This window comes from Catharus ustulatus, chromosome 4 (genome assembly GCF_009819885.2).
Source record: "Catharus ustulatus isolate bCatUst1 chromosome 4, bCatUst1.pri.v2, whole genome shotgun sequence".
In the NCBI taxonomy this organism is placed as follows: Eukaryota; Metazoa; Chordata; class Aves; order Passeriformes; family Turdidae; genus Catharus; species Catharus ustulatus.
The window spans coordinates 32,492,166-32,517,165 of record NC_046224.1 but is presented as its reverse complement, the minus strand read 5'-3'; the positions used below and the strand labels follow the sequence as shown (position 1 = coordinate 32,517,165).

Below are 25,000 nucleotides of genomic sequence, written 5' to 3'. Positions count from 1 at the left end.
GGTAGATGTACTTAAAAGGGAAGCTCTTTGCTTGTAAGAGCAACCACTGACAGTTTAGTGGCTTTTCAGAATTCTGTCAGTGAGCAAGACTTATTTGCCACTTCTAAAACCCTGACAAGAAAGCAGCACAACTGATACACAACTGTGTTTGCTGATGGGAAAGAACTTAGCAATGGCACGTGAACACTGTGGTGAACTGGAATTTTATATAAACATCCCACTACAACTGACACTTGAAAATTCATGATGAAATGATAAAATGCAAGCTGCTTAGTACTCCAACTCCAATCCAGCTGATTCAGTGCAGCTCCAGCCTGGGTTAAACCCAGCAGTATTATGCAAGGGATTCACAACAAAACATGGGCTTAAATGTATTTCTTGTACATGGATACAATGAACACTATGTGTACAGTACTACAGGCCAAGCAGTGTTATGGTTTGGAAACCCAGGAAATGAGTTGCCATTAAAAATGATAATGTATTTACAATTGTTGCCTTAAAAAAGCCTAATAATTCAAAACAAAGGGAATTGTGTTTTAAATGTGCAAACTGTATATATTAGGAATTAATAAAAGCATCAGACATACTTCCTTGTGGGGTAAAGAATTTTGTAAATGCTAGTATTACAAGCTTCTGAAGTTCTAATATGTATTTCAAGAACATCTGTGTATACACATTCACAGATGTATGGGTTAAAAGGGAAAAAAAGAATGAACCCATCTGGATCAAATTCTGCATTTGATATCTTCAGGATGTGCTAAGAGCATTTGATTTTTACTTAGGCAGGCAAAGTATGGATCAGTTGTCTTTAAATTCTGGACAAAACTTAACTATTCTATTCAATACCTTCTTAGCACCTTTATTCCTGCGCTGTCTTTTCTAAGTATTCCTTGCAATTTACCTTGAATTAAAGCAGAACAGATTTAATGAAACTAAAAAAAACTGAAAAAATAACAACAACAAAAAAACAACTTACAAATAAGATGCAAAAATCAATGTGGTTTTTTTTTTGTTTTTGTTGAAAGAGATAAATAAAGATCTTAATTTACAAAATTAAATACAGCAACAACATGACTAGTCTCACTGTATATATAGATCGTACTTCATGAATAAAATATACAAAATATACTAAACAAATACTTATCAGTCAGTTCCAACACATGACTTCCTTACAGCTAGGATAATATATATAGTGTACTATCCAAGGATTACTGGATTAATATCTGGGTTTGTATCCAACATGCCACTACACAGTAATTGATAAAATAATAAACTCCAAGACATACTGCCTTGAAAAGTTAACCCTGCTGTAACGATTAAAAAAAGAAATTGAACCTAATCTCCTATGTCTCTCTGTTGTGTTTCTAGCAGACACCTGAGGTTTGAAAACACCACAGGGCGATCTGAGGTCATGCAGTATCTACTATGGTGTAAAACTTACTGCATTTGAAAACAACCATTAGGACCCACAGGCAACAAGGTGCTTCAGTCTCCATCTCAATTTAACTATATTTGTTCTTATTTGTGTGGTAGCTATGTTGCAGGGGAATGTGGGGTCACCTAGAAATTACTTTTATCACTGAAAAACGTTTGAACAGCGTCTTCTGAAAGAGGGAGAAAAACAATTTTTCCCTTTTTAAGGCAATACAAGTAATTGTGTGCCTTGAGATTTAAGGTCCTTTCATGAGGTTTGTTTTTCACTTAGCATCTCTTCTCAAACATTTCTAAGTGTTGAAGAGAACTTCTGAACTCCATTAAGCTTCAAATTTCATATATTTTCTTCAGAACTGTAAGTGACTAAGTTTTTGATGCAAGTCTTCAGTGATTTTTAATCATGCTTATATTGCCAAAATAATTTTCTCCAGATGCTGTATCTTTATTATCAAAATATTTTATTCCCTTTGTTGCTACCAAGAAATTGCATTTTGGGCATCATTATACCTACCATATTACTTCACTGTTGGTGTTTTTCTATCATCTGTACTGGGACCAACACTATTTAGTATCTTCACCCCTGACACACAGTGGGATTTGTTGGGTGTACCCTCAGCAAGTTTTCCAGTAAGATCAAGCTGAGTGGTGGTTGATTTAGTGGAGAGAAGGGATGCTATCCAGGGGCACCCTGATGGGTTTGAGGAGTGGACCCACATCAGCCTTAGGAAGTTCAGTAAAACCAAGCATGAGATCCTGCACCTGGGTCAGAGCAATCCCCAATACAAAACAGATTGGAGGATAAAGGCTTTGAGAGCAGCCCTGCATAGAACCTGGGGATAGTAGTGGATGAAAAAATGGACGTGAGCTGGAAATGTGCAGTTGCCACCCAGAAAGGCAATTGCATCCTGGGCTGCATAAAAAGAAGTGTGCTTAGCAGGTAGAGAAGTGCTTCACCTCCCCACCCTGCTCTGTACTCTGCTCTCATGAGGTCCCACCTAGAGCTTGCATTCAGCGCTGGGGTCCCCAGTACAAGACAAACATGGACCTACTAGAGCAGGTCCAGAGAAGGGCCACAAAAATAGTCAGAGCAGTGGAACACCTCTCCGATGAAGAAAGGTTGAGAGAGTTGGGATTGTTCAGCCTGGAGAAGAGAAGGCTCCAGGGAGACCTTTCAATACTTAAGGGGGTGTATAAGAAAGATGGGGACTTTCTACCAAGGCCTGTAGTGACAGAAAAAGGGGCAATGTTTGTAAACTTGAGGAAGGTAGGTTTACATCAGATATAAGGAAAAAATATTTTACATGAGGATGGTGACACACTGAATCAGATTGCCCAGAGAAGCTGTGGATGCCCATCCCTGAAAGTTTTCAAAATCAGGTTGGATGGGGCTTTCATCAATTTAATGAAGGATATCCCTGCTAATGGCAGGGATGGGGGGGTAGATGATCTTTAAATGCCCCTTCCATTCCAAACCATTCTGTGATTCATTGCTATGTTTTTGTTTCCATGCTTAAGAGGTTCTGACTACAGAACTTTTTTCCCAAATGAGTTCAGTTCCTTTAAGGGTGGTGTCCAGGTTACCTTTATTGCCCTTCAGTGGTTGGAGTGCAGTCACTGTATAAACAGAGAGGATAACAAGAAATAGCCATTAAAAATGCTACACGTTGAGATATTATTTCCTCTTGTAGTGTAACTTTTTAGAATTGAGGATCGCATTTTTACCAGGATAGTTCAAAAATTATTTTGATGACTAATCTGTGGAAGGATTAATATTCTGAAGGGCTAATAATGATACAAAATTTTCCATTGTTTTTAACTATACTTTTTTACAAATTAACAGTAAATCAAGATTAAAAATGAAGCAGTTCAGTTGTCCACACAAAAATAAATTTCACAGGCTGTTCTGTCAGAAGCATAAGAAAGTTTTCTAAGGTTTAGAAAACACTGCCATACAAGCATCCCTTTCTGAAAGTGTAAATACAAGGAATAACATATTGGCTCTTGAAATTACATTTCTCTCAACTCTAGAGTTTGTTTTTCAAAATCGAGGGTTGAAAGGCAAAGTTCAGGCATGTGGATTAGAGATGTAAAGGATCTTACATTTATAGTGTTTTATATATGTTCTGAGGAAGCAACTATACAAGATATGTATGAAAAACAGTAAATCTTTTCCACAAGCAAAAGAAGATTTGAAGATTTGTGTATATATATATAGAAATATATTTAAATGTGACTATTTGCAAAATTTTGCACTACTGTTTTGTTGTACAGTTAGGAGCTGTGCTAAGAACAAATTCTCATGAGAAGTACTGAGTACTTAAACATAAATTCTGAGTAAGTATTTCTGTATTCCATGACTTCTTATTAACAGATATGCTACTCAAATCTTAAAACATGTCATAGCTTAGTGATTTTGGACATGTGATCAAAGTTTTTTGATCTAATATATAATTGGAATCTGTATTTTAGGAAAGTTTAACATCATTTCTTGATGAACTACATGTTCAGAACTAGTCAATACTTTTTATTAATTACAATGTAGATAGAATGACAAACATCGTTATTAACTTCTCAGATGTCAACAACTTGAGAAAACCCTGGTAGAGGATTAGGAAAAAAACTGTTACATGATGAAAGGCAGAAAACTGGATGTCTTAAGTTGTAGAAAGAGCAACTGGTCAGATGATGGAGTTAAAAATTCGCACAGACAGTGAAGCACTGAACCAGGTTGCTGGGGGAGGCTTAAAGTCCTCACCTTTTTGGGCCTTTCCCAAATCATCCTTGGAGTTAGACATATATCTGTGAGAAGTATGTTAAGTCCCTGCTTACTCTTTGGGATAATAGAGGGATGATGGAAACACCTCTCAGCAAGTACAATTATGACACCATGTCCAAATGTCCTCATCAAAATGCCTGTTTCCTTTGAATAAGTGCTGGCAAATTATACCTCTACCTGAGCTCAGGGTGACAATGCAATGTCACAAACAGAAAGCAAGGACATGAATGCAGCAGCAGCAAAAAATAAATAAATAAATAAATGGTTATGCTAAATTATTTCAAACAACTTTTTGGTAAACATAACGAACATCCTCATTGAACATCCTCATTTCCATGGATTACCTTCTTTACAGTTGATGGATCTACAATTATAAAGAAGACTTTTCCTGTACCCCAGCAATTTCAAAATAATACTCTCTGTGAGAGATGTTTTTAATATAAAAGAAAGATTCTAATATCTTGCAGATCTGCCTGCTCATCTCAATACATTGTTTTTCTTTGCTCATAGATTGCAGAACATGAAGTTCCTCTTTGTCTGTGTCTGCCTCAAACATTCACTCTTCTGCATGCTTCACAGCTTTACATGAAGATTTTTCCCTTGCTCCTTGCAACTAACTGGCAAATTACAATTGCATACTGTATATCTTAATGAAATCACCATTTATAATATTTAACAGGAATAACTGCCAGGAGACAGGTAACAGTTGCTGGACACTTACAAAGGCTTTATGAAGACTGTAGGCTTTTGGAGAAGAGCTTTGTGGTTTCAGAGGAAAAAGAAAGATAAAAGGACAGGCAGCTGAGGGATAAATATCTACTAGGAAGGAATGTGTAAAGTAATTTCCAAATATTTAGGGATGAAGCCAAATTCTCAAAGCCTGCAATAACTCATCTGATACAAGGTGAACTTGTCTTCTGAATTTTGCAGAAAATAAGCCTGATCCTGCCTTGAGAAAATGGGTTTAGTATGATAGTTACTAAAATCCTGCTTAAATCTAGACAACAGCAACAAAACAAGTGTTACATTCAATTTCTAAACATTAGAACGTGTGCTGTTGCTGACAAGAAAACAACCAGATCGTATAACCAAGTACATGATTTCTTAATTAAATTGAGTTGAGCTGGTGTCAACAAGGAGAAAATATACTTGATACAATATTCTCAATTATGAATAGCACATTTTCTACAGTGGATGCACTTCACATGAACTTTAATGTAAGGGGATGCCAAATAAAGCAAAACAGCAGTGAGAACTCAGGACAAGAAAATACAAATAATTACAATAAGTTTTAGATTTTGTTAGTAAAATAGTGCTCATTACAAACTTTGAATAAAAGATTCAGTTTTTCTTTGGAAAACATATAAAGGCAGACAATGCCTTTTATAACCCACAGCATTGTGTTACTACAGTAATCCTTTCCTTCATCCAAACAAGAGATTTAACAATTTAAGTTTCCCTGCATATCTTTCATGCAATTCTACAGAAGGAAAAAAAGAGAATTAGTTCATTAGTTCATTTCTCATTTGTATATGTGAAAAAAAATAATGCAAGAAGTTCAGTGATAAATTCTGAAAGCTGCCAGGAAAATTCCAGGATTCAACCCATCTAGGATTCCCAGTGAAGAAACTCCACAGTTCAAATCTGGGTCCTCTAAACATTGTTGCCCATATCCACAACAAATCTTTAATGTTCTACTGAAATAATTTAAGCAAAAGTGCTGTGGGACATCATGACAGAGATATTGAGTCTCACAGGCAGTTGACAATGTCATGACTGGCAAGGAAAATACATGGCTTTTGGCTTTGTATTGAAGTGGTGGTAGATGCTGAGAGAGAAGCTGCCTAGGTCAATGTGCTTACTGTGAGCTTTGTAGCCAAGAATATGATATGCAACAAGTCATGTAATTCTTTTAAGCTCTTTTGGTGCTTTTTTATTCCACTCAGGGGTTGCAATAATCAGTCTAAAATCATGAAAGTATAATCTTTTTTCTGGGTTGCAGCTGAAAGTATTTTGTATTGCTATGGTGACTTAGGCACCTAGTAACACTAGGGAGTTTTTTACTTTGGTATTCAATGGCACAAAGGGAAATAAATTACATCATGTCTTGAAGTCCCTCCCAAGTTTATTTTGTATGAGACTTTAATTTTGATACTATTGACTCACTAGCTTTCCTAGTGACTTCATATAGAAGTGTATAAGATGATGAATTTTCTAAAACTTAGATGAAGGAAGTTTTCCCAGGGGAATCTTTGGGACTGAAAAACTTCTAAGCCATATGTGCCATGGCAACCTACATTGATTTTCTTTTATGTTTGCCCATTAAACAAACAAAGATTCTTAAGAGTTAAAAAAAACCAACAAAATAACCTACATTTTTAGTGAACTAAATAATTAGGTAGCTCTCAAGCAACTATTTCCCAAACCCAAGTGATGTTCCATTTGATCCATTCTTCTTCATAATTCTGTAAACAGCCTTAAGCCCACAAAAAAATACATCTTCAAAACCAATAGGTTAGTCTGTAGATATTCCTTCCACTGTACTATTGACTATCTTTATTTCATTACAATTACTGTGCTTCAGTATACAAAAAGAAAAAACCAGAACACCATCTTTTTGTAACACAGTAACTTTTCTAGAACTTCACATTTCCAGTGTAAGTTTTAACAACAGACACCTGCATTTTTTATTTATGTTTTTGCTAATTACCAACAGGTGCCCTCGATTCTTTTATGCAGTAGGCATCCTGAACTACAAGTGCAATTTTGATTCAGCTACACAAACTGTGCCAGTAAATGCTGGGAGAAGTTCCAGTAAACTGCAGAGGTTTGGAAATATTTGTGTCCAAGCCAACAAGGTGAGCTACTAAGCTAAAATAATACTGTGACCAATCAAATTATTTGTGTATGTTTTTCATATTTTCATACGTGAAAAAAGTTTAAAATATTTATTTTTTTCTGAAGCATTTTTACTTTGTAACAACTTCTTTGCATTAAGTATTTTCCAAATTAAACCCATTGAAATGTATTATGTACAACTTCTATTGCTGTCTTTTTTCTCCTAGTGGAGGTGAACCAGAATTTTCTCAGGAAGAACTATATTATCTCTTGCCAAAATAGCTATACATCTGTAGGCTACCCCACAGGAATTTTCAAAGAAAAACTTTCTTTTCCATTCCACTATTTGAGATTTAGAATTTTTATATTTATGCTTTAGTAGACAAATGGAGACAAATCCTCAAATCCTATAGTATTTTCATGTTATCTAATTCTTACTCAGTCTTTCTACAATTTTACGCTATTACAATCAGTTTATTATTTTTTCTAAGTAGGAATGAACTGTTTATTGATGTGAATATGTACAGCCACATAGGGAGATACTAATCCAAATATTGAGAAAGGGAAAAAAGTATTAGACGAGTAATTAAATACAAATTCAGTAATGCTACAACTGTCACAATATACATTATTATTTCTCCTTGAAGATCATGAAACACTTCCCACATGTATTTATCACATATGAAATGATGAAGAAGTGGCATTATTTCTAGATAAAGTAATGCCTTTATGCAAATCTCTGAAAGGGAGACAGGTCCTGTTGTCACATATCCTTCTCAGGAAGTTCAGGGTGTGCTACCTCATTTCACTAAGGAGAGAGTGAAGCTACAATACCCTGGTGAAGAAGACCAGAATTATGATTCCTATAAAAGCACTACTCTTCAGAGGGGGTCTTTACGGATGTGCTTTGTAAGCCTGCCACTTTCAAATTATGCCCTTACACTTTGGGCCTTCCACGACCATTTTGAGAAAAAAATTGGAAGTAACAGCCTTCTGTTTTCTGAAATGCAACAATGAAGCACTAAATATACCTTTGAAACATACTTATTTTCATATTTATCATTTTATCTATCACAAGGATCAAGTATATCATGGTGGACATATCCATCAAGTATACCATGGTGGAGTTGGGAGTTGCATTGACTTGGCAATGGAAAACAGAGGCAACAAACAGTCCTAGCTGGCAGGCACTGCTGCAGATGCTGACAGGAGATAAAAGTGTACAGGTGTAGTTAATTAGGCCACTAAAGTTTGTCTTTAGTTCATTGCTAGAGGAGATGGCATACGATGGAATTAATCATCAGTGGTCACAAAGCACCTCTGGTGCATCAAGCAAGGTAGGAGCAAGTATGAATGAGTTTGTGTAAGTCAGTTATCGCTTTTACAACTTCTAAACTTTTAAAAATATCTGTTGATAAAATTTTAGCTAGTGTTCTTCATGCCCTCCCTTCAATTACACTAGAATAAAAGGGAGGTGAGTTCCTTGGAGCAGGGGTAAAGTAAAATAATAAACACAAACTCTGTAATTACCAATTGCACAAAACTGGTCTTGCAAGCACAACTTTTCTTTTGCAATAAATTTAAAAAGATGTAAACTCAGTAACTACTGTTTCTAAGATCTATCTCTTCTGCTAGCACCTGATATGATTTCACTAGTATATGTAAAACAAAATCCAGAGCATCTTTCTTCTTAAGCCTCATTCCTGAAATTGCCACATTGCTTCTGCTCACTCTCTCAGTGGTTCTGCTCTAAAACACACTCTAGGATCACTGGATAATGCAGGTTAAAGGCTCTAAAATATCTCTAGGTGAACCCACTGCCTAAAGAAGTTCACAGCAGATTGCTTGGGATTTAATTCAGTCAGGTTTGGAAAATCTTGGAGGATATGGACTATACAACTTGCTTGTCAACAGCCTCATCCACTGCCTGCCTACACGAGGAAAGAGGTGCGAAAACCGGACTCGGGGATTTTCCTTCCTCAACGCAGGGCATGGCATTTCATAAAGTTCCTCTTGGCAAGTCCTTCAGCCCATACAGGTCCTCTGAATAGCCATCTTACCCTTATGCACATTTACTGCTCCCCTCATTTGATATCATGTGCAAACCTAATGAGAAAGAGGTCCATCCTGCAGGACATCAAGTAAGATGCAAACTAGGACAGGTCCCAGCATATTCTTACATTCCAGGAGAAATCAGAGAATATCCAGGTATTGCAAATGTAAGACCGGAGCAAGAGTCAGGAACAATTAATAACTAGATGTGATGATCTAGCATGAATATAGCAGAGGAAAGCTACTCTGCATAAGAGTGCCTATGTATGTCTAATATTAGAGGGGAGTGGGTCAGCAGGACCATACTCATTATTACCTGACAATCTGAACTAAGAGAACACACAGTGCTATTTTAAAGAGGCGAATATGCCACAAGCCATATAGGGTGTCTGGAAAGGAAGTACTAAGAGAGCTGTTGAATGAAGAAAAAGCAAAAAGAAAAAAACAGAAAAAAAGGGGTGATTTTAATCTATACCTTTTGGGGTTTAGGGGAATATAGATAGGAGAAAATATTAAGACATTACACTTACATTAGCAGGAAAAGTAAAACCCAAGTATTTTTAAAAAACACAAACTTATTCGTTAACAGGGCATATCCAATTAGTCCTGACAAAACTGAGAAAATATTTCTTGCTTGTATTTGCATGGATGAAACTGTCCTGGACTTCAACATCAATGATTTTGCTAATTTTATAGACTAGTAAGAGTGTAAAAAGTTTTGGAGACCTTGTAAGATTTCGGATCTGGGAGAGCTCTTTGTCTTGTTTACAAAAAAAGAAAAAAAAAAGGGAAAACAAAGACTAAAATATTTTGAGAAACTGAAATTGAGACTTGGGACTGTAAGAATTACAAGAATTACAAGAATTACAAGAAATATCAGATGGAGATTAGGAATGATTCAGTGTGATTGAAGGCAGAATAAGAAATGGGGGAAAGCCAAAGACAAGAAGACAAAGTTTCCTTGGATGAACTCCAGATCTCATTTAAGTCAATGGTAAAATTCCCCTTGACTTCATTAGGGCCATGACTTCACTTCTGAAGTTTATTCACAGAAGATGTAAGTAAAATATGTAATGCATCTGACAGAATGCTTGGGGAGAAGGGGGAATAACCAAAGGTGAAACACATATTTTTCTACCAGATGAATGAGGTGGAATAGCAATTATATGTAAGACCAGTAATTTTACTTCCTCTTTGAGCCTTCTAAGAATGTTGCAGTAAACAAGGAGAACAGACAGGCATATATAAATCTGCAAATTCCTGAGAAAAACTTCTAAAAATCTAACTCATTCTAGAAGTAGACATGAAGATTTGTCAGTAATACATGTAATTAGATGAAGAACAAAAGATTATATCACAACATTGAGGTAGCAAGAAGTCTCTAAGACCTAAATTTGATTTCTTTTCTGAATATAATTATGAATAGCCCCGAAGATATAAACAGAGATAACAACATGATAGATATAGATTACTTACATGTGAAGTTAACTGTGAAAGAACCCCAAAGCTGACAATTCATGGCAAAATCAATTTACTGCCGAGAAATAAAAGAAAGAAAATAAACTACCCATAGATGTCCATATATACCCACTTTGGAAACGTATAATGAATCCTTCAATGGTGCTTCTGCTTGAAGAGTCAAAACCCAGTATGTTAGACTAACTAGGAGAGAATAATGACAATAAGAATTATATAAAACATCTTTATGTATTTGTAAGTAGGCCCTCACTTCAACTTCTATATTCAATGTACTTGACTACCCTTTAGCTATTACTCACTCATCCCAAAAACATATAGAAGAATCCAGGAAAAAACAACAGAAGTGATTTATGGCATGGGGAACCTGTGGGAAATTTGTAATTGATTCAATTTAGCTGCCTCTGAAGTCAACACAAGAGTAGAGGCTTGGAGATATGAGTAATAGTGAGATACTAAAAATATGGAAACATGGAAAGTATAGGAAGAAAGGACATGTTCACCTTTGCCTTACTCATACTAAAGGGTCATACCATTTAATATGGCAGATTTATAATAATTTTATCGTTATAGTTATCACACTATTAATTTGTTATAAAAGTAAAAAGGAATAATGCCACTGCAAAAGAGAAGTTTCTAAAATATGTTATCCAGTTAATGAGCTCTGTTTTTCAAAATTATTATCTATTTAAATCCTATTAAAAATATTAAGTATTCAATAATTCCAAGATGCCATCTATCATTACTCTACAGGAAAAATATTTTAACACATATTGACCTTCACACTGCAGAAGCCAGCTAGCCATTAATTCATGGACACTAGGAGCAAACCTCTCATTTTTCCTTTCTACAGCTTATGAACTTCCCAACTCAGGGATGACTTGCCTGTTTATCTACAAAATATACAAATACATTTGATCCCGAGGAGGCTGGAATTGGTGCTTCCTGTCCCATCAGTTTGGTTGATGTACAAATACCAACTGGCTGTCTTCAAATTAGGGACAGTTAAAATACAGAGTTTATTTTCAAAGAAAAGTTTGAAAGTGGTCATTGGTGGTACAGCAAAATTAAAAGGAAAATATTCAAAACAAGTTTTGGAAGAATTTCAGCTCTATAGTAAGGAGTCTGAGTGGAAAAAATGTTGAAAATTATTAAAAAAACCCCCAACAATCAAACATGTTCTCTTCTTCCTTTAAGCTTACTACAAAGAAATGAGTGTTGTATAGAAAAATTTCTAGAGTATAAATTGACAGATTTAATTTGACAATTTCATTTTCCTGTAACAAAATAAAATATTTTTTAATTAAAAATGGGCAGTGAAAACACACAGAAGTGTTTTTTTATATTATGAAATTTATTATTAAATTGAGCACGTCTTGGTGTTTTGCCTATTGTTTGAGGTTCTCCTTTTTAATTATTATTATTCTTTTTAGACTTGGCAAGAAAAGGCAAAGACTATTAAATACAGATACACTTTCTGCACTAATATATTAAATTTTGGACATAGATAAACACATTATCTTTATGAAAAAATGGCATATGAAGAATACACTTTCTTTAAGTATCAAATGAGGCTTAAAGCTCACCTACAATTAGCCCTTCCTATAGGATCAAAATTTTTAAGAATCAAGTTCTGGCTAAGAAGATGACAGTAACATAGATTTTCTGATTCCAGCAACTCTTACTAAAATTCCCATCCTTGACATTTTCTTTCTCTCTTTGGTGTCTAAATAAATGAATTTTCTCTGTGATAGAACCACAAGAAAGTAGAAACTTGACTAGAAATTAGCTTAGGGCATAGGCCTCTAAAGTCTTTCAACCCATCAGCTGCATCTAGTTCAAACGTCTAAAGTTAACATGTTAAACAAAGAAAAGTATTAGGGAGAAAGAGCACAGAAGTTTTTAAGGCAAGATCTCAAAGCAAAACGACACAGTACTACAGATTTCAGTGTGAATTTTTTTGGGATTATTGAAGAACCATAAAAAGTAGCAAGGCCAGAAACAACAAAGTTCAAGACAAGAGGCTGTGGATCTAGCATGCTTTGTAGCGTGTAATGGTTGGGAAGTTTTAAAATTGTACCAGTTACACAGAAACTTAGCAGTAAAATTAAGTACCTCAGTGTTATTTATGGGTTAGATAAATATTCTCTATGCAAAATCTGGAAATCTATTAAGTGATCCAGGAAAAGCTGAGGGAGAATTTAGACTGTGCTATATGTAGGGTTTGTACATTTTACGATGAATACATGCTATATAAATTTTTTTTTCTATTTATGTTGAAAACTTTTACATTGATAAAACTCTTGGGAAACATAGAGCTGATCAGATAAATAGTATGGGACAACTCCATTGAGGGAGTTGACAGCTCCTCCAAGTTTAGTGTCATTGGAAACTCAGTATCCCTTCCAGTCCTGCATCCAAGTCATTCCTGAAGATGTTGAGGAGCACAGGGCCAAGCATGGAGCCCTGTGGAACCCCACTAGTGACAGGTCCCCAGGCTGGTGTCACCCCATTCCCTGTAACCTTTCGTGCTTGACCCATGAGCTAGTTACTCATACATCACATCAAGTGTTTATCCAGCTGAGTGCTGGACACTCTGTCCAGAAGGATCCTGTGAGAGACAATATTAAAAACCTTACTGAAGACCAAAAAGAGCACATCTATTGGCCTTCCTGTATCAGCTAGGTGGGTTATCTTGCCATAGAAGGAAATCAGATTTGACAACCTGAACTTCCCAGTCATGAAGCTGTGCTGGCTGTGACCAATGAATGTGGAGTCCTCCTCCTCCTTTTCTCAATACTTCCCAGAATAAGTTATTCCATTATTTTGCCCGACATTGAATTGAGACAAATAGGCCTGTAATTTCCAGGGTCCTCCTTCTTGCCTTTCTTGGAAACTGGGACAACATTTGCTTGGGACTTCTCTGAATTCCCAAGACCTAGCTGGACTAGCTTGGTCTGCTAGAACAAGCCTGGAGAAAGACCAGCTCTTCGGTTGTGGTTTAATTGCTGAATAGCTGATGGTAGTAGCATTTAACAAGGAGAACCACACATCACACTCAACACAGACAAATGGGTCAAACTGACCTGTTAAAGACTTTCTGCACTACCCTTGCTGACATTTTTCATAGTAGCTGAATTTTATGTCCACTATATATTTCTCTGTGAGGCCAACTTTCAATTTTGTCTTAAAAAAAAGAGTACTTAAAAGTATTTAGCAATGATAGCTGCTCCAAATTACAAAATAAATGGATATGGACAATTCAGCTAGTTTTATAAAACATGGGATACATGAAAAAGCCCCCCTTTTTCAAGTTTTATGATATGGATCAAAAGAAACAGGGTTATAAGAGACTTCAAGAGATCATAAAGTCTCTTAATTTCCTTTCCTTACCCCAAAGAAAGATCATTTATACTTAAATCACTCAACCACTTTAATTTATCCTTAAAAGCTTCCAGTATCATTGGTTTCTAGAACTTTCTGTGCTGGTACATATATTAGCACTTAATTATCCTAAAGTCAAAAAGGTGGAGAATTTTTCCTGGTGTCTATCCTAACTGTCCTTGCCAAAATACCAATCAATTATTTCTTGTCCCATTCCAATGGACAAGTTCTTTCCCATCTTCTCTGCACCATGTTCTAAAAGCTGTCATAATTTCCCACCTAGTTCCTCTCTTCTCAAAAACACCCTAGTATTTTCAGTCTTTCCCCAGTCTTCAGAAAAGACCAATCAGAAGAACTGAGTGGAAGACAGAGCTTACTTTTAGGTACAATATTCCTGTTAATTACGATCTCAGCAACTACATACCTTTGTCAGCACACATTTGTCACCAGCTTCTAGCTTTAAGAAAGATTGTGCATCCAGTAATTTTAACTTTTTTCAGAACATTTCATCAAACATATGAATATTACAGTAATTTCACGAATACAAGCCACAGCAAGAAGACTAAAATTTTGGTGGAAACCCGGAAATGCGGCCAATATTCCGGTGCGGCTAATCTATGGACAAAAATGTGATATCTGCCCTTACCTAGTATCATGCTGGTCCAGTCCCGAGCCAAAACAGTCTGAAATCCATGGTTTCCCTTTGTTCCAACGATGAACCAATCAGAGAACAGCTTATTGCCTGCCTGTGGATGGCGGCGTTACTGAGGGGCGGGGGTTGTTATCGGGGTGAGTTACCTCGGCAGTTCGATAAAAGTGTGTGATATTTCTCTGTACTTTTTAAAGTGTTTTCAGTCTTGTGCGGCTACGGGGCTGGCTGGGCTCGCAGGGAGAGGGCTGGGGGAGCCTCTCTCCCCGCAGGGAGAGGGATGAAGCGGGCAATCGGCTTGCAGGGAGAGGGCTGGGGGAGCCGCTCAGCCCACAGGGAGAGGGGTAGAACGGCCACTCGGCTCGCAGGGAGAGGGCTACAACAGCCGCTCGCCCCGCGGGCCGCGAGGGCTACAACGGCCGCTCCTGTGCCAGCACGGAGATGTGGCTCCGCTCGGAGCTCAGCTGCCTGCCCGCGTGGCTGAGCGGCTGTTTAAAGGCAACGCGGATCCATTGGGAATGCTCGCAAAATGACCACACTATTGTTCCTGTCTTTTTCAGCTTGTAAATAAAGGGTGTGTCTTTTTTCACTTGGAAACAATGTTTCCGAGGTTGGCAGTAAGCCAGTAAGCCCCAGCGATCCCGCGATTGTGTTACTAAATGACGATTTTGTGAAAGTTCGCTGCGAACTAAAGTGCGGCTAATATTCCGGGTGCGGCTTATTTATTGACAAAGACATCAATGTTGCCAACACACCGGATATGCGGCTTATACTCCGTGCGGCTTGTATTCGTGAATTTACTGTAATCATGCCTCCCATATTTATACTCTTGCAGATTTACCATTTAGATCTGAAGAGCATAATCTCAGATGAATATACTATATCTGTAAAATTTCTGCAAAAAACCACAAATACAGTCTGCCTGCAGAGTGACCTGGTTAGAAAATACCTGAGATAGGTATCACAAAGCCTAGATTAACATCCTGTCTCTTAACCACATACTTTGGCCTCTGCTTAACATAGACTTCAGATTCACAGGGCAGTGTCGTCCTGCTGAATGAAATGTATTGCAAACAGTGCAATACAATAGTCATTGTATTATTGTGTCATCTGTATATATCTAGATACAAAAAAAAAATATATAGATATCGTTTAATTTATATATATATCGTTTAAATTGTACTTTCAGTAGCTCCAGATAGATACAAACACATTATTATTCCTCTCACAATGCTATGAATTAAGGGACATGCATAGCAACAGAACACTACTTGATGGGTGCTCATCTCATGGAATGTCACTGCCATCAGGCATGGTTTCTCTTTGGGCTTTATGTTCCCTTAGCGCAGTCAATGGCAACCAGCTTTGTGTCAAACCCTTGTCTAAATGAAGTGATGCTACTCCACCCCCTCTAAAGGGGGACAGAAGTAAGTCATATAAACCTTCTATTCAAACTGCATCTAAAGGTCCTTCTCAAAACCCAAGTAATTCAATTACTACCTGAAGACCGCAAGACTTTGGGGCAGGGACTTGACAAGCCCTTTTTTTGCCTTCGTACAGCACTTTCCACAACAGAGCCTCAAATCCATCTATAATAGTGCATATTAAAATAAACCATAACAGTTTAACTGAATATAGCTGAAATAAGCTCCGCTCCCCCCCACCCCCCCAGGAACAGAGAAAAAGAAGAAACACATTATATACAAGCACATCTGGAATTCTTCAAAAACCTGTTAATACCTACCCACATAACTAAATCCAAACTGAGTCTTTTTATGGAATGGTTTGTAGACACATGAGGAAAATGGACAGTCTGCTCTATCAGAAAGAGTCTGTTTGGCCTACAAAATAAAGATTCAAAGCTCACAGTATATGCTGTCTAGACTACATTTGAGAAACATAAGGAAGAGTAAAAAAGACTCGGTAAACTAAAACACCTATCAGTGAAACCAAATTGGAATGTATTTAGTCTGGAAATCGGAATATGGCTTATAATCATCAAAGGAAGTTTCACAATGTTCTTCAAATATGTGGACTACGATAAATTTAGGAGAGGAATTGTAACATATAGTTGCCCACAACATCACTCTTATCTCCTGTGTTCTCAGAGCAAGAGGAGATAATAGCTCAGAGACCATTTTTTCAGCTATGATGTCTGATAATGTCAAATTTGCAAGAAATTAAGAAAAGGAGGGAAAACATGAAAAGAAATAAAAATCAATTTGGGGGGAAGTCCCTAATTACCCAGACTACTACTATCATAACATAATACTGCATCATATAAACATATCCCCTTATCCATCTCAATCAGAAGCTTATTAAAGTCTTCGAAAAGCATCAGTGGAGCGGTCAGAATCATATGAAGATTCTGCAACATCATTAAATCCTTATTAATGGGTACAGTGGAAAAATGAATTTGATGAAATCCTGATATAGGAGGAAGACTACTGGATATGTTCAGCCTAATTTAAGATACTCTTTCAATGTTGTTGCTTATTTGGAGAAAACCACCAGAATACTTTCATTTATAACCCTAACAGAAATGACATCAGGATTGTACCCCACATACGCATTCCCAGCACTGATCTAAATCAAAGGCTTTTGTTAGATGCAACTGCACTTCACCAGAAGATGGGGAACTTTGTTTTGCCTATAAACTTTACCGGGTAAAATCATTCTTTAGCCATCTTAAGATTTTGTAACTTTACCATGACCTATACGTGGGGTTTCACAAGAGATTAAGTCTTTCCATAAAGTATTAAAAAAACCCATTCAATTGGAATTCTTAGTCTTTTAAAATGTCTAAAGTGCAAAGTCTTCTATGAATTCTAAAGATTAAACAATAGTCAAACATTCTTAGCATAATGTTTTACATTTTTCAAGGAATACTTGGATTTATGGATCATAATTTAGACTACTGGTATAAGTGTTATCAATTGGATATAATTGTATATTTTTATTTGACTTTTTATGTTAATTAAGTTTAGAGACACATTTTGGACACGTGTATTTAGGAAATAGTATTTAGAGAATCCACTTTCAAAAATTTGGCTTCTAATATCACAGTTACATAAAAACTAAATGCAATCATCAACACTGAATAAAATTTGTTAGTGTCTGTGCAGTTTAGGAAATATACTTTAACAGCACTGTCATCTCAGCTTTTGCATTGTGCAAAGACTACTCTCTTATGAACTTGTTTTAGGAATTAGACAACCACATTGCAGAGAGATTTAATAGTACAATGTCAAACAATTTTTTAAATATCTGCAAAAACACTTAAGATGCTGCCTTTTATTATTCTTTTGTGTGAAAAGCAAAAGTGTCTTGTCCATAGACTGAGAATTCATGATAGCAGTACCAAAAAGTTTTCAGCAAGACAGCTTCCAAAAAGATTCTGTGAAATCCCACAGGAGCCTACCAACATCTACAAGCCATGCTATGGGGATCTGACTCTTTTCAGCTGAAGGCACTGTATCTCTGTAGTGATCTTTTTGTTCAGAGCATTGGGAATGTACTCTAGAAGTGCAACAACTGGGGCTGGAATAATGTAAAAAAGAAATAGCAACTTCTGATCAAAAGTCAGACATGTAACATTTAAGAAGCTAGAGACAAAATGATAAAGAACTGGACCATCACTGTTGGAAAATAAGTAAATTGGTGAACAGAAGCAAACATAGAGGATAAATGGACTGAAAATTAATGTAAAATATTAATAAAAAAGAGAACATAAATATTTAAGGAAACATTCAAGTGAAAATTTGTTTCAATGGGAATGGTGAAAAATATTACTAGTCAAAACATCATTGCTTATTTTTTTATTAATGTCCACAGGTAAATGGGTTTGCACAAAAGCCAAAATTATTTCACTGCATATTCTCACAACAGAACTTCCTTCAATAGAAATATGCTCAGACAAAAGCTATAACCTTTAAGATCCCATTTCCTAGCTCTTCCTCTTTTTGTATAAAAATAAAAGTCAATTGTTGTCACAAAGTCTCTTTGCCCATTATCATCCTTATGTTAGATTTATGAATAAAAATGTGTGAAATTAAATTATACAGGCATTAAAATATCATGTGATTAGGTGAAACATTTTTGATGAACAAGGATACCCAGAAATACTCCAACTGCTACCACATTCATCTGCTCAATTACATGCTTCTCACCTATTTAATAATGCTTGTTACATCCCTGTTAATTGATGTGTTTCATGAGTTTATTTTCTTATACACTACGCCAAGCCTTATACAATGAACAAGAGACTTGGATCATAGCAGTCTCCTAGAACAGAACAAGCCTCCAAGGTAAATGCAAAGAGATCACGAAATGGGACAATGAAACGATAACAAAAAAAAAAAAAAAAAAAAAAAAAAAGGAAGAAGGAAGACAGGGGATTGGAACATTATGAAGTTAAAGAAACAAGGGAATGAAAGGGATTAAAACTGGAATGATAGGTAACCTACTGTAAGTGGTGTGAAAGCTTAACAGTGGGGGACTGGAATAATCAGATATGGGAACGACCTGACAATGGAATGCTTTCAAACTGAAGCACCTCAAAAGTAAATGATCTTAGAGCAGAATAATCATATTTGCCTCTGGGAATAAAATTTAAAGATAAAAAAGTTTGAAAAAAAAAAACAAGTTTGATGATTATGCAGATAGAACTGCAGAGAGAAATGATCCAGTCAGGGCAAGAGTGAGAAAAGGTAAAGGACTAGGGTTGGGAATGACAGGAGAATAAAAAGAAAAGGTGACTGAAACCACAGATGCTTGGAACTCACTTTTTGCACACAAAATCGAAGACGAAGGACTCCACTGGATAACATCTTATTTTTTCCTTTTAATTTTCTTTTTTTTTTTCGAGTTGACTCTTAGCCTTGCTCATTTGGACAAAAGTTATCCTTTCTCATAACAACATACCATAACATTTTCTAGAAACAGCTTTAAAGATCATGGAATATATGTGTGTGTCTTGACATTTGCCTTAAACAATTCCCATCTCAGGGAGTACAGCACTACAATAGTTGAACTTAAAGACTCATCTAGGAGATGATGTATGAACTCCCTTTTTGAGAAGCAACTCTAAAACCTTACTTCTTAAGAGTTTTCACTTTTCTAAAAAAAAGCTGCCAACAACTAAAATTCTAGAAATCAGAATGGCATTAACGCCAGCATTCTGGATCTGCTGTTAGGAACTAGATTATTTTGGTACTAGGTTATTCCTCAGTCTACACCCACAGAGTGAGCAGGGAGACAACCAAAATGACAAGCCCCTTCCTCAAAATCTCATTAGAGGGGTATCTGTTTACCCTACCACATTTTCTAACTCCTTCCACTCCTTATTTAATGAGCTGCAGTGAGTTTTAATAGAATGGTATAATTGCCCCATCGTTTCCTATGGTAAGACTACATTTTCTCAGTCTGTCATTTTCCTTGTTTTATCATGACTGATTTCTTTCAGTTTCCTCAACTGCTATGAAGAGCTTTGCAGATTAAAATTGTACCTTCTTCCCCCCAGGATTACGCAATGAAATAAAGTGGCATTTTGCATGATGCATTTGCCATGACCATGGGGACAAGTAATGTCTGGTGATAAAACACCCATGTCTGTGCCAGTTGCAATAATCACTGAAGTGTAATCAGTCTAGAACAAATGCAGAGACAAACACCAGAAAAATAGTTGAACTTGATTTCCACCCCTTATTTGCCATCCCCAAAAGTGAGAACTCTCCAGTGAATATAATGGAGACAGGAAAAGCAATAGCACAAAATTGATTTCATTTTGATACTGATATTAATTTAAAAAATTAATTTTCTGAAAGATTTTCTGAAAGAACTGACCTTCAAATCCCATCAAAGCTCTTCAGCAGTATGCTGTCTATTACATACAGGTTAAGAAGAAGTTGTGTTTTCAGTTATGCATGAACTGTCATTATTGTTCCTAAGAATCATCTCATGTCTCATCCAATGCTCCTGCTTCTACAGGAATAATAAAAGTTTTCTCCAATGTTTCCCACAACCCAGTTTTAACTGCACTTGTTTGGATTTGTTTTCTTTAGTTCAGAATTCTGCATTTATACTCCAAAGGTGTGTACTGTGGAATTTACACTTATATCCATGTACAATTGTTATGCAAGATTAGCAGCACCTAGTTTTACATAAATAAGGAATCTTTGTGTACCAAATATCTTCAGTTTTGTTTGTCACTTTGAAAACTGTTGCTTATCAGCTCTAGCTCACAATAAGTTTGGAGAAGTAGTTCATGTTGAAATAATGAAAGAAGAAACAGTCTTAAGCATTGACTTAAAATACAATTGCCTGATATTGACTGTTGACAACTGATCTTAGTAGAAATTTAAATTTTGAACAAAACATATATGCCCACAATAAGTAACACACTTTCTCAGTGAAGATTTATGTCAAGGAAGCACTCAGGCCCTGCATAACAGGAATCAGATTTGAAGAACAGTCAAAGACAAAACTTGGACTTAATACTGCTGAAATACAGAAAGAACACCTAGGACTTAAGATTCCACCCATATGCTGCATCCTGGATCATGGAATTTCCACCTTTCATCATATAGAGAAAGGAAAGTGGGAGGCACACAGCATAAAATTTCTGATGTTTTACGTAATAATTAATATAAGAGTTACCCCAGCTTCTAGGCCATAGTTATACCAATCACCTACAACTTACTGTGGTGCTTTTAAGTATTCAAAAAACATAAGAAATGGAACAGATTATTTCATTACCTGAGGCTAAACTTTTGGAGGTTTTAAAGTGCTCTAAATACACTGACTGGGACCCACTGCACTTAACAAGCATTTAAGTGTGATACAGTTACTTGAAGTTATGGACCTCCCATCTTTCTGTAGTCAATGAATAGAGACTATTTTCTAAGTAAGTTGATTCTCCAGCCTATGTTAAGATACCTGGTCACATATGGGTAAATTAATGACTCTAACTGCTCTTACTACTGAATTTAGCAGAACTAGATGTTAGGTACTAGGCTCACATCCAAGAACGGAAACAATTTCCCATTTTCTGACACTCAGTAGCTGAGGCACGACAATAACACAAATCAATGTCTCTGATAATGTTCCAATGCTCAGTCACAGATATACTGACTTCTGCACACACACACAAAATATGCTAAAAACTTTAATATGATCATTCCAAAGTAAGACATTTTTGCTATCACATAGTTTTATCATAAAATGACAGTCAGAACAATTTTAGACCTAAATGCCCAACTGAGATGCTTGACTTTGACTCAGTCACTGGGATTCTTTTGGCACTTCCTGCTGAAATACCAAACAAATACCTGTCTCTGGAAGTTTGTCTAAGAATCTGAACTCTTCACCTTCCCAACTGAATGCTCTGATCCCTAATACTTAGCTCCAGTGTTCCTGCATGTGTGCCACCTACAAGATGGCAGGTAACATTGCTCAGCATATACCTGCCGTTGTGGGTAGTGCATTTTCCCGGGAATCAGGAGATGAAGGTTTAATCTGCTTGGAGACTAATAGAGCCTCCAAATTCATAGGTGAGTGCAGTAATTATCACACCTCAAGAACCCTTCTCTAGGGGAGAAACACCCACACTTCCTGGGTGAACCTTGTCAGGAGACTAAAAGTAAGTACGTGCTTGTACAAGTAAAATACCTCTTTTTTTACTAGTCCATTAACTACTTTTCAGTTAAAAAAAAAAAGAAAAAAGAGATTATGTTATCTGTGTAGGCAATGTAAAATTTAATGCATGTCTTCATTGTTTGCCATATTCCTCATTTGTTTTACTTCTGTTTTGCTTTACCTATACTATTTTCTCATTTTCTTATGTAATACTCTTTAACAAAAATGAGGGTCCCTGACCAATGTGGTCACAGAGGCAAGGAAGAGGTCTCTTCTTTTCCTTGGCAAGCCTCTCCCTACCCTGGCCTTTCCTTGCAGACTGCATTCATTCCTTTTCCCCCCTGCAAAGAACAGGAAAAAATGTCGCAAGTGAGTGGCATTTAGCTTTCATCTTTTGTCTGATGTCTCATGGTCTCACAGAAGCCCAGAATTCTTGCACTAAGTTTGGTGCAAGGGATGAATGTGCCTAGATTCTTTCTCCAGTGGTGTCTCAGAGCATTTACATTCTGTTGTTTCAGTCTATCAAGAACTGAGCAACTAGTCCTCTCAAGTTTCAAAGGAGTCAACAGAGCAAGTCCCAAAAATGCCTATTTTGACAAACAACACATCATAAAAATGAGAGAGGAAGGTTGAATCGTAAGTTAGGGTGTAACTTAAGGTATTTGCCTTTGTTATAGGCAAGGATTACTTCAATATGCACTATTTTAACTATAAACACAGCTATAATTGTAGCCATATCTACATAATCATATGCACAGATATCACAGTTTATCCAGCAGAATGGCAGACAGAACATAGGATATGTAAACAGTTCTGCCTAACACTTACAAAACAACTTTAATAGCAAGTGTCATTCTTTTCTGTAAAGTAGCTGTTTTTAACACACATGATCTAACTCTTGTTTGCTCTTTAAAGTTTTATTGTCTTGGCATTTTATACAGGAAGAGAGCATTAGCATACTCAGGAGAACTGCTAAAAGTAAAAGGCCTCAAGCTACCCACTGCATGGTTGATAGCATAAAGCTTGGGATATAAAAACTTTTGTCTGATTGCTCACTTTACTTGTTTTAGAGTAGTGTTACTCTCAAGAGCATATATTCATGTTCTTTCTACTTCAAGTTTTATTACTTCTTTTGTATTATTTAATACATCTAAAGACACTTCCAAAAGACAAATTTTTCCATTTTGAAAAAGTAATGGTTTGGAACCTGATAAAATACATGAATGTTCACAGTGTATTATTTTCAAAGGCAAGTAAAATAAATGTGCAATAAAACAATTAAATGCGTGATAATAAACATTTCTATGTGATCACAGACATATTAACATGCCAAATAAAAGAAGAAAAAAAATCAGTAAAATATTTTCCCTAAAAAAAGGTCAGATGAAAATGGATTCTTAACACATCAGAGCATAAGAAAAAAAGGGAGTCTGGTCTCAATTACTGTTACTGTTAAATATCCTACTCTAGCAATTAAAATGAACATTTAAAATGTGAAAGAGAAAATGGAATGAAAAAAGACAAATGAGATCAGCTTTTTAAAAGATAAAAAAAGATATCATAATTTTAGATACACTTTAAAAAATCAACCTACGGTAAACTTAAAACTAAGTCTACTTACATATCACACTGCTAATTATTATATAAATAACCTGGGAAACAATACCTCCAAGATACATGTTTTACTATTTAGTAAACAAGAAACTGCCATGTTTGACACCACTGATTAAGGCCAGGCATTTCTAAAGCTTCAGACACATTTCTGAAATCCACAATACATCAATTTTTAATACTTCCACTCTCTCAGCTCCATTAAAAAGATGGTAGGGGAAAGAATTTAGAGTAATTAATGATATAGTTAGCTGCTAAATATTAATAGGAATCGTAGTCTTGCATAAAATATAACATATAAACCTTGCCAATACAGACGCACTAGTAATTAAACTTGAATACGTAATTACACTGATTTATATGACAGGCAAAAAGTTACACTTTACTGGCTTCTATGTAAACTGTGGGCAACAGTTAAACTTTGAATTTTATGGTTTATATAAACGGGCAATATCTCTACTACAGTTCATAAATGGTTTAGAGAGACATAGTTAAAATTACAACTAATTCCAGTGTGAACATTCTGACTATACCTTACAAACCAGGCTCTGAAAATGACCACAGAGATCAGCCTCCCATTATGTTCAGAGCTTGTAAGCAAAATGATGAGGTTTAAAAAAGAAAAAAAAAACAAAAGTAAAAAGAAGGTCCTAGCAATCTTAATACAAACTAAATGAAGACTCATCTATTTAAATGTTTTAATATAAATGTTTAGTTTCAAATATATAGCTCCAGATGTTTCACTTACCACCTTCTTTCAAAGCTCTTTTGAGTAATATTGTGTCTTAGACTAAGGCATTTTTTTCTTGAAAGAAAGCTGACTGCACTTACATGTGAGGCTGAGGAGAGCAGCCTGGACTGCTATTTCCATTACTGTCAATGTGATCCAGCGAACCATTGAGATCTTCATGGACTGCCTGCAGTAAGCCACTGGATGCGTTATTTATCAGTCCTGGGTTACTTAGCAATGGTAAACTACTCTCTGCCAGTGCAGCCTACCAAATTGAAAAGTAAAACCAAAATTATTAGTCCATACATATACATAGCACTCATACACGTATGAACATTTAGAAATATTCACACACAGAACAGCTCATTTTGAGTAGTTGTTGAGGTGGTCAGAAGGATTTTGGGCATTTCCACTC

The 25,000-nt window shown here is 36.1% G+C and overlaps 1 protein-coding gene across 1 annotated transcript in view; it reads right to left on the bottom strand.

Moving 5' to 3' along the window:
* The window catches only part of FOXP2 (forkhead box P2), a 400,669-nt gene that overhangs the window by 6,413 nt on the left and 369,256 nt on the right, over positions 1-25,000 (bottom strand). Inside the window, exon 20 of the mRNA XM_033057875.2 lies at positions 24,687-24,850. Within this exon, the coding sequence (XP_032913766.1) occupies positions 24,687-24,850 (164 nt within the window). The remainder of the gene's footprint in view (positions 1-24,686; positions 24,851-25,000) is intronic.